Source organism: Cibotium barometz, chromosome 25, assembly GCF_041138505.1.
Source record: "Cibotium barometz isolate CiBa-2024 chromosome 25, ASM4113850v1, whole genome shotgun sequence".
NCBI lineage: Eukaryota > Viridiplantae > Streptophyta > Polypodiopsida > Cyatheales > Cibotiaceae > Cibotium > Cibotium barometz.
The window spans coordinates 54,066,193-54,077,267 of NC_141070.1; the positions used below are offsets into that span (position 1 = coordinate 54,066,193).

Here is an 11,075-nt window from a genome sequence, read left to right on the forward strand (position 1 = left end):
GTTCGTCAATCCAAATGGCATAACCACAAATTCGTAGTGGGCCCGTTCTGTACGGAAGGTTGTCTTGGGGATGTCCCCCTCTACAATCCGTACCTGGTGGTACCCACTCTTTAAATCTAGTTTGGAGAACACCTTAGCTCCATTCAGCCTCTCGAGAATATAGTCAATTCGAGGCATCGGGAATCTGCTCTTGATAGTCAGCTTGTTGACTGCACGATAATCGACACACAACCGAGAAGACCCATCTTTCTTCTTGACAAACAAGATCGATGCTGCAAATGGCGACACGCTGGGGCGGATGAAGCCAGCTTGCAACAATTCTTGGAGTTGGCGGTCCAACTCCGATTCCATTGCCTTAGAAAGGCGATACGGAAACTTGCTCGGGGGTTCCGAGCCTGGGAGGAGGTCAATCTTGCGATCCTCCGGTCTGGACGGGGGGAGCTGGGGAGGGAGACTGTCCCCAAGAAAAATCTTCTGGAACTTTTCATGGAGAACCGAGTACTTCTCGGAAGCACTGGCTACCGTCTGGGCTGTCTGGATGTAAATCATCGCACACTGTGCGCCTTTGCTGATTGCTCGCTTAGCCTACAAGTGGCTTATGAGCGGAAAGTTTGGAATACCTGGCTCACACTTAATGGTCACTGGGGTGTTTGACACATTCCGATCGATCTGGAACGTGTGCTTGTCCCACTTGACATCAGGAAGAAACTTGTGAAACCACTGGATACCCAAAATTATGTCTGCTCCTACAAGAGGGGCAACCATAAAGTCACGCACAAACTCTATGCCCTGAATCACTAACTTAGCACCTAGAGCTTCATACTTGACGCTCGTTGTCATACTTGTGCTAAAACCCTCAACTTGTTTGTCCACCGGAGTCAGCTCGAAACGGGCACGCCTAGCGGCCTATTTTGTGATCACATCCTCCGTGCTGCCGCTGTCAAACAAGACAACGACTCTCTGGCCACCTATGTAGCCAAAGGACACGAGCAATTCGTTGCGCTCATACTCCTGGTCATGGGCGCCCTTCTGCTTATCTTCGAGCTCCCGGCTAATAATTGCTCCAACTGAAGCACCGGGGGTTGAAGAACTAGGGGTAGCCGCTGGGGTCTGTGTGGGAGCTGTGCTCACCACGGAAGTTGTGGAGGCGGCGGCGGCCTTTGGAGGCTTCTTCGGACAATCCCAAGAAGTATGTCCTTTTGTGTGACAAAAGAAACATCTACCCTCCTTCTTGTATTGAGAAAGCTCCTCAGCACTCAACTTGCTACCTGTCTTGCCTGCCTCCGCTTTCTGGTCTGGAGTAAGCTTAGACGCATTGTTCGAGTTCTTGGAGCCAGCGGCTGCCGGGCTCTGTCCTGGGGAAGACCCCGTCTGGTTCTGGCTTTTGCCCCCCAAGGCGTTAGCCTAGGATCTGGTATCTGGGATACGGAAGGAGAGGGAGGAGGAGATGGAAAACGCGACGCTGGAGAGCGAGAACGCTCCTCCAGAGCCAAAATCCGCGCCTTCTGCTCATCCAACTTGGTTGTCTGGTCTGCGATTGCTCGCATCATCTGCTGGAACATGTCTGTGACACTCAAGCCGGGTGCCCTAGCTGGGCTGCCTGGTGCACTCTGGTCCCATGGTTCTGGTTCTCTCTCGTCGCCGAAACTCGCCATAGCGGGAAAATGCAATTCCTTTCCGGAACGCAATCTGACCATCCACTATCTGTGTGGGAGACTTCCGGAGGCTAAAAACCAACCGTCCTTCGAGGGACAGGAGTCACTCCGAAAGGGGTAGTCCACCGGTGTCTAAAAACCAACCACACGAGCGAAAAAATTTTCTGGTTTTCTTTGCTGAATCTTTGTCCTTGAAGTAGGCTCTGATACCACTGTAATATGCGGATGCTTCGGAGAAGGATCGGTACTTCAAAACTCAAAAATCAGCACTCTTTTCGCGACGGAACTAACGCACAAACTGAAAGGAGATGTGCAGAAAATAGAGAGAGAAGGGGGAGATGGAGAGGACACAGTATTGGGTCCCAATTACCCTCTGTAGGGCCCCCACCACGGATGGTGTATTTGCTTTATTAGAATGATGTAAATCTGAAAACAAATACAGAAACTTGACCTTTTCTTGGCTGGAAAATCCTGCCCTTGACCTTCAGAAGTCCACCCCTTTGCTTGGCAATCTTCTTGGCTTGACTGGCCCTTGATTGGCTTGAGCACTTGGTGAAAACTGAGATGGATTATGGGATTGTGGCTTCCTCTATTTATACTTCCCATCATGAGCAGTCGGCCAGCTGATCAACAAGCAGCCAGCATCATATTCCCACGACTGAGTAAATTCAGCAATAAATGCTCAATTAAATCCCCAAAAATGCTGGAAAAATCCCATAATGTCTGCGCATCTCTTCCTGGCTGGCTGGACATCAGGCGCCTGCTTCTGAAGGGCTGGACACATCTTTTGTCCACAATCCCAGGGCTGGGCAGCCTGTATGGGCTGCCCCATACATGCCCTACAGCCATATAAAGGCTGTAATCTCCTGGAGATTGCCTGATCTGTGCCCTAGGGCTGTCCTACAGCCCCTCCATGGCTGGTGGGTTCAGCCTGGGCCTTCTTGGCCCTCATGGGGGTGGTTGGTTCTACACCATTCCCGTGCCCACACTCAGATCCGGGGTAGCCATATGGGTTGGCCCCTTGTCCTAAACCTAATCTACTCAGTGATCTGGCATCCGGTACCAAACCAGATACACAGAACCACTGACATCATTCTAGAGGGAGACTCACAGCGCGGACTGGCACTGTTTCATGTGCAGGACAGTGCACACCTGACCTTGGACTCATGTGCAGGACAATGCACACCTGACCTCGGACGACTGAGATGGATCCCTGGCTGACTCGTCCCGGACTGGGCTCACATGGGACCAGTTCACCATCCCAGGTCCTGCACCTTCTGTACAGAAATGTCTACGTGGCATCCAAGTGCGGGATGCACGTGACATCGTTCCACAGGGAGATGGTGGTCTAGACATACATTCGTCGAGCAGTATTGATGAATACATATTTGGTGCAACTCTTATGAGGAGTTTTGTTTGTCGGCTGCTTTTAGGCTCGCCGACCAGCACTTGAGGGTGGTACCACCCTTAGTCCCCCATTCCATGTTGTATTGGATTCATGTGTATATAGCAGAGTTTATACAGCATCTCTCTCTCTCTACACTTCTGCATTTTGTTCTCCACAGCACTTCTCATTTTCCGAGTACAGCGGAAAATGAGAAGTGCTGTGGAGAACAAAATGCAGAAGTGTAGAGAGAGAGAGATGCTGTATAAACTCTGCTATATACACATGAATCCAATACAACATGGAATGGGGGACTAAGGGTGGTACCACCCTCAAGTGCTGGTCGGCGAGCCTAAAAGCAGCCGACAACCTACACATCATGTCCACGACTGAAGAAAGCTAGTTGGCCAGCAAAAGATATGGAGTCGGCCAGATTAGAAGGAGTTGGCCAGCACAAGACAGCCCCACGACTAGAAAAAAATAGGGAAAACATGGAAAAAATGGGGAAAATGAGAAAAGCTTTGGGCGGGCACAACCACGACAAAGGCCCTCACTGTACAGATAGGAAATGACTGTTAACACCCCCTCTCAGCCTGTTAACACCCCCTCTCAGCTCCTGGATGTGGAACTAATCCCAGTGAGCTAGTGTTGCCGGAGCATAGCGTGAGGTAGAGACTTCGTGAAGAGGTTCGCCGCATTGTTCTCCATCGAACAATAATCAAGCAAGATGTCACTAGCCAAAATCTTCTCATGAACAAAGTGATATTGTATCTCTATGTGCTTGGTCTGGGCATGGAAGACCGGGTTCTGAGCAATAGCTATACAGCTTTGGTTATCGCACTGGATGACCATGGGTTCCTTATGTGGAAACCCAATCTCGCCAAGCAACCTTAGTAGCCACACAGCCTCGCAAGCAGCACCACAAGCAGCCCGGTACTTTGCCTCTGTAGACGACAAGGCAATAGTTGGTTGCCTCTTGATGCTCCATGAAATAGCTTCTGAGCCAAGGGTAAATCCGTAGCCTAATGTAGATCTCCTCGTGTCTCGATCTCCTCCCCAATCTGAGTCACTCCAACCTTGGAGTCTGACTCCATCCGTCGTTCCCCCCTCTAGTGTCATAGAAGAGTCCAAGATCCTTCGTACCTTGCAGATACCGCAAGATCCGCAATCGTGCGTCCCGATGAGTCTTCAAAGGCATCTGCATGAATGTCAATAGCCCCACGGGAAAGCTCAAGTCCAATCTGGTGTTCATCATCCAAATCAATGAACCAACAAGCTTCCGATACAGAGGCATCAACTTGCTCATTCAATGTAAGTTTGGTGTTCGGGTCCATCGCGGTGAAGTTATAGGCTTGTAGTTCTCCATCCCAAAGGTCCCCAGCAACTCATGAACATACCGTTGTTGAGAAACAAAGAACCCCCTCTAGCTCTGCCAAATCTCCAATCCCAAGAAGAAATGAAGTAAGCCTGAGTCGGTCATCTCAAACTCCTTTGACAAGGCAACCTTCTGTCAGAATATGCAGCGGAGATGATGACCAAGCCTGGGAACACAAGAGCAAAAAGCAAAAACGCAGGCAGAAAAACAGCACAAGAGAGAGACAGATGTAGGCGTGTAACTCTGCTCTATATACACAAGAAGATCCCGAGATATGATACAAATAAGGCATGGGGGCTGAGGAGCTATATATACTCCCCTAGAGGGCAGTTGGCCAGCATCAGGAAAGCCCACGACTGAGGAATATGTCCACGACTGCTGAAAATAGCAGTCGGCCAGCTACAGATGCCTCCGCCTAGACAGAACAAGTCGGCCAGCACTCTGACAGCCCACGACTGATGTAGATCCAGTCGGCCAGCTTCAGAGTGCTCCTGGCATCACCTGGCAGCCCTCCCAAGCCTCAGAAAAATGGGAAAAAATAGGGGAAAAATGCGGAGAGTGGGGAAAAAAGGAAAAACACCTCGTAAGGGCGGGCACACCCACAACAAAGGCCCTGGTGTATAAATCTAGACAGGAGATGACTTCTAACACCCCCTCTCAGCTCCTGGCTGTGTAACCAACCACTGGGAGCTGGGGTGCCGCCTGAGCAAATCCTGAGAGCAACTTCGTGAAGAGGTCCACCGTACTGTCCTCCGTCGAACAGAACTCCAGCAAGATGTCATCAGCAACAATCTGTTCACGAACAAAGTGCCTCTGGATGACCAAGGGTTCCTCCGGTGGAAGCCCAAACCTGCAATGTAACCTCCTCCTGCTCCGTAAAACTGCTCCTGGGGCATAAGTAGATCTCCTCGTGTCCGGATCTCCTCCCCAAACCGAGTCACTCCAACCGTGGAGTCGGACTCCATCCAACAATCCCCCTCCTGTGTACAAGAGTCCATGATCCTTCGCATGTCGCAGAAACCACAGGAATCGCAATCCTGCCTCCCAAAGAGACATCTGCAACCAAGAGCTCAACTGCCTCATCAGGAAGCTCCCGTCCAATCCGGTGTCCATCAACCAGATCAATGAACCAGACAGCTTCTGAGTCACAGAGACATCACACTGCTCACAAGGATCAACACCTGTTACGGTGCACAAGCAAGTCCTGGAAACCTGATGAAACCTGTCAACTACCCCCTCTGAATCCGGAACCATAAAGCCTGGAGAAACCACCCCCTTCTGCAAGTAATCACCTGCTACCTGCCTGGCTTTCCGTAAGGTCCCCGTGGAAAGAACATCCTCAACTACTGGAAGTTCTATGTCCCGAACACGACGAGACATCAGAGCATAAGTGACCTGTTCAGCTTCCTCTGACTCACGAACACAAGAACTACCAACCTCAGTACTGGAAAGTTCCTGCCAACTGCTGCCATCTACTGGTAAGCTATCCACCACCTGGTCTCGGAAAGCTCGCACCTGCAGCGTATCCACACCTGAGTAGCTATTACCACACTGCCACTCATCACAATCTTGAGGACCTGGGAGAGAGAGTGCTGAAAGCCTGTAGACTCCATTCTCCACTCCACCTTCCCAAACCACTTGGCCTGTTGCTTTGTCCCGGAGAGCAACAAAATGCTCATCAAACTCCACCCGTACGCCAGTCTTGCAAACCTGATGCACTGACAACAGATGAAAACCAAGTGCCGGAACATACAACACCTGGGAGTAATATGACCAGAAAGCCTGCAGAGATCCTGTAAACCGGAACGGGAAGGAGTCATGTGCCTGGAAGCACCACTATCGAGAATCCACTCCCGAGTATCTGTCGCGGAGAATCCTCCAATCTCCTCCCTGCCTGAAGAAAATGAAGCATCGGTGTCCATCACCTCCAGGTGCACAAAAGCCGGAGTCTTCATGATTGCTGAGGAATCTTCTCCCTTCTCGGTCTTCCGCTTGGGACACTGCCTCCAGTAGTGGCCTTTCTCGCCACAATCATTACAGGTCCTCTCTGCCTTTAGCTTCTCGCGGTCAGCGTCGGACATCTTTTCAGAAGACTTCTCCGATGAAGCCTTCCCTGTGCCCGAGTTTCGGCCTTTCGACCGTTGGCCAGTAAAGGCCTCCGAACCTCCACCCTGAGGAGGGTTCGTGAATCGTTCCTCCTGGTCCAGGACCATAGGCACAAGCTCCTCCCACGTGATGGTGCTGAGCCTGCCACTGGTAATCAACGACGAGTAGAATGCTGAGTACGGAGAGGGCAAATGTGACTGCAACGTTATGGCCATGTCCTCTGACGATATCTCCTTCCCAGCCTGGAGAACTTCCTGCTGAAGAGCCTGCAGCTTGTTAATATGCTCCCGCATCGTCGACGACTTTGCAGGGCTCATAACCCGCATCTGTACTTCCAAGGAAATCCTCTTCATGGGCGATACCCTGTTGTAAAGTGAGGCCAAATGCTGCCATATACCTCTGGCCAGCGTCATGTGCTTAACATGATTGATTACCTGTGGTGTGCAATTGAGGAAAATAAACGAACGGACCCTGGCGTTGACGCGATCCCACATCTGCGTCTGGGCCTCCCGGTCCTTTCGGGTTGACGGTAACTCCCCTTCCTCTGCTTCCGGCCGTGGAACACCAACAACGACAAAATCGGCGAGATCGTAGGACTCCAGAACGGATTCCATCATCACCTTCCATATGCCGTAGTTGCTCCCGTCCAACTGACGGTCCACCGGGAACGTGGGGAGTGTCGGGATCTTCACATGTCTCTCGGCCATCTCATACAGATCTGCCATCGCGGGGATGTACTCTGAAAAGGGTGGGTGGGTGGGAACAAAGAAGAACTGATACCTGCAAGTGGCTGTCCAGCAAATCAGCCCGCCTTCCTCTTGCTTCTCCTCTTCCCGATCAGCCCAAAACAGTCCACCAATCAGCCACAAAACAGTCCCCCTCTTGTTCACACAAATCCCAAGACCTATCTAGAGCCCAGGGCTCTGATACCATGTCAGTATATGCAGCGGAGATGATGACCAAGCCTGGGAACACAAGAGCAAAAAGCAAAAACGCAGGCAGAAAAACAGCACAAGAGAGAGACAGATGTAGGCGTGTAACTCTGCTCTATATACACAAGAAGATCCCGAGATATGATACAAATAAGGCATGGGGGCTGAGGAGCTATATATACTCCCCTAGAGGGCAGTCGGCCAGCATCAGGAAAGCCCACGACTGAGGAATATGTCCACGACTGCTGAAAATAGCAGTCGGCCAGCTACAGATGCCTCCGCCTAGACAGAACAAGTCGGCCAGCACTCTGACAGCCCACGACTGATGTAGATCCAGTCGGCCAGCTTCAGAGTGCTCCTGGCATCACCTGGCAGCCCTCCCAAGCCTCAGAAAAATGGGAAAAAATAGGGGAAAAATGCGGAGAGTGGGGAAAAAAGGGAAAACACCTCATAAGGGCGGGCACACCCACAACAAAGGCCCTGGTGTATAAATCTAGACAGGAGATGACTTCTAACACCTTCGTCACTACTGTGTGCTCCACATGACCGCCGGTGAGAATGAGATCATCCACATAAAAGATAATCAACGTGACCAAACAACGTTCCCAAAAGAGATACAAGTTAGGATCTGCAACCGATCTCTGAAATCCTGTCCGTAGAAAGAAAGAATCAATCTTCTGATTCCAAGCCCTGGGAGCCTGCTTAAGACCATGCAAGGCCTTCCGCAACCTGTAAACCATCCCCTTTGATCCCGGAAGCATGGAGGTTGCTCAACATACATCTCCTCTTGTAAGTCACCATTAAGGAACGTGTATTTTACATCCATCTGATATACGGGCCACCGCTGAGAAGAGGCAAGGGTAAGAATAGTCCGAATCGTGGTCATCCTCGTTGTCGGTGCAAAGGTATCTTCATAGTCGATGCCAGGACGCTCAGCATAGCCCTTAGCCACAAGTCTGGCTTTGTGCTTGTCCACCGACCCATCAAACATATACTTGGTCTTAAAGACCCACTTGACACCAATGACTGACCGTTTTGATGGCCTCGAAACCAACTCCCAAGTTTTATTCTTCTCTATGGCATCTAGCTCCACTTGCATGGCTTTCCTCCAAGTCTCTTGAGAAAGAGCTTCCTTAACGGAAGTTGGCTCTTTGTCCCGAATGATATGAGACATCAAAGCATAGTTCACCTATAATAGCTCCTCTGAATGACTTTTGTTACGAACTCAAACGGAAGTGCCACAAATCACTGATTTGAGTGCCTGTCAAAGAAGAGAGTGCTGAGAGTTTGTAGATACCATCCTCCACTTTGCCTTCCCATACAAGTTGGCCTGTTTCTTGTCCCGTAGAGCAACATAATGCTCCTCAAACTCCTCCCGGAAGCTAGTCTTGCAAACCTTATGCACTGACAAAAGTTGAAAACCAAGTGCTGGGACGTAAAGAACACGAAAGGAATGCTTCCTCTCACTGTGAATTGGGATAGTGGAATTGTCGCCACTGAAAATGCGACCTGACTGTCGTTTAAAATCCTGTAATAACCCTCGGGAAGGAATCATGTGCTTGGAAGCACCACTATCGAGAATCGACTCCCGATAATCCCTGGTGGTGAAACCAACTGCCTCCCTCCTTGAAGAAGATGAAGCATCTGTGTCCATAATCTCCAAGTGCACAAAAGTTGGAGTCTTGGCAGTTGCAACTGAAGAATCAACACTCTTCTTGGTACTCTGCCTAGGACATTTCCTCCAATAGTGGCCTTTCTCGCCACAATTGTTACAGGTCCGCTCGGCCTTCAAAGCATCACACTCTGAATTGGACTTCTTCTCAGAAGACTTCTCCGATGAAGACTTCCCTTTGCCCTTATTGTTGTTGTTGTTATGGCCTTTCGATCGCTGGCTAGTCAAGGCCTCAGAACCTCTGCCCTGTGGAGGGTTCGTAAAACGCTCTTCCTGGTCCAAGACCATAGGCACAGGCTCCTCCCATGTGATGGTGCTAAGCTTGCCATTGGTGATCAAAGAGGAGTAAAAAACTGAATACTGAGAGGTCATATGAGACAACAAAGTGATGGCCATGCCTCTGAAGATATCTCCTTCCTAGCCTGAAGAACCTCTTGCAGAAGAGCCTACAACTTTTGGCAACTTGTTGATGTGCTCCCGCATCGTCGAAGACTTTGTAGGATTCATCACTCGCATCTGCACTTCCAAGGAAATCCGCTTCATGGCTGATACCCTGTTATACAAAGAAGCCAAATGTTGCCAAATCCCTCTGGCCAACGTCATATATTTGATATGATTAATCACCTGTGGTGTGCAATTAAGGAAGATGAAAGAACGCACACGGGGATTGACACGATCCCATAACTTTACCTGAGCCTCCCGTTCTTTCTGAGTAGAAAGCTCCTTGTCCTCCAATTCCGGCCATGGAACACCAACCACAATGAAATCAGCCAAGTCATGAGACTCCAAGACAGACTCCATCATTACCTTCCAGATGCCGTAGTTGGTCCCGTCCAACTGTCGATCCACCGGGAATGTGGGGAGAGTGGGGATCTTCACGTGCTTCTCAGCCATCTCAAGCAAGTCTGCCATCTCAATTGTTCACAAGGTCTTGTAAAGGGAGGTTGGGTGGGAAAAAAGATGAAGCGGCTGCAAATAATATGCAAGGTGGCTGTCCAACGGTGATGGCTGCCTTCTACCCGATCTCCAAGTCCCGAACAGCCCAAGAAATCTCCAATCAGCACCAAAAATCAGCAAACCCTCAAGCTCCCATTCTCTCCAAGGTATTTATACCACCCTCAAGTGTTGGGCGGCCAGCCTAAAAGCAGCCGGCAGCCTACAAATCATGTCCATGACTGAAGAAAGCCAGTCGGTCAGCACATAAACAGTTGGCCAGCACAGGATAGCCCCACGACCAAAAAAAAAGTGAAAACATGGAAAAAATGGGGAAAAATGAGAAAAGCTCTGGGCGGTCACACCCACTACAAAGGCCCTCATTGTATAGACAGGAGATGATTGCAAACAAGGCAGCCTTTGCGTCACCCGTATTAAGGGCAGTATGGATCCAAGTGTCGGATCATGTCCGTTTTGTGGCTAGTGCAAGGATTTGAGTGCTTGGGGTCCTAGTTGTGGTTGGAAATGCCAATGCTTTACATGTTCCATGACCAAGAGATTTGTTCATAACAAGGTTGCACATGCACACATGTTTGCATATTTAAAACTACTTTCGTGTGAATTCCTGCCATGGATGTCCATTTGACAAGCTTGGGACGCCTACTCGTGAAATGTTTTGTGGGGTGTGAATAGGTGGTAAGTGCACCCCAAACCTTATTATAATGCTTTGTAATGTTTATTACCAATGTTATGAAGAACTAATGCAAGTGGAATTGGCAAGTGCAAAAGTTCTTTTCACGTGCCATGAGATATATGTAATTCACCTTGGTGGCCATGGAGTGTGGGATGGGTACCCAATAAGTGGGAGGTGACCTCGCAAGTGGCAAAGCTTCCGCATGTTACAGTGGTATCAAAGCCTACTTCAAGTGCAAAGATTCAGCAAAGAAACCAGAATTTTTTCTCGCTCGTGTGGTTGGTTTTCAGACGCCGGTGGACTACCCCTTTCGGAGTGACTCCT

The 11,075-nt window shown here is 49.9% G+C and overlaps 1 protein-coding gene across 1 annotated transcript; it reads right to left on the reverse strand.

Annotated features, from left to right (window-relative positions):
* Positions 1-2,979: 2,979 nt before the first annotated feature.
* LOC147624736 (uncharacterized) lies at positions 2,980-10,369 on the reverse strand. Its single transcript, XM_086819769.1, has 2 exons — positions 7,971-10,369; positions 2,980-4,543 (listed from the first exon to the last, which is right to left on the reverse strand). The coding sequence occupies exon 1, from the start codon at positions 9,518-9,520 to the stop codon at positions 8,717-8,719; it is 804 nt and encodes a 267-aa protein (XP_086675895.1). The 5' UTR covers positions 9,521-10,369; the 3' UTR covers positions 2,980-4,543; positions 7,971-8,716.
* Between the last annotated feature and the right edge of the window lie 706 nt (positions 10,370-11,075).

What these genes read in the sequence shown, in the direction of transcription:
- LOC147624736 (XM_086819769.1), bottom strand. Translation starts at nt 9,520, where the DNA reads ATGGCCATCACTTTGTTGTCTCATATGACCTCTCAGTATTCAGTTTTT.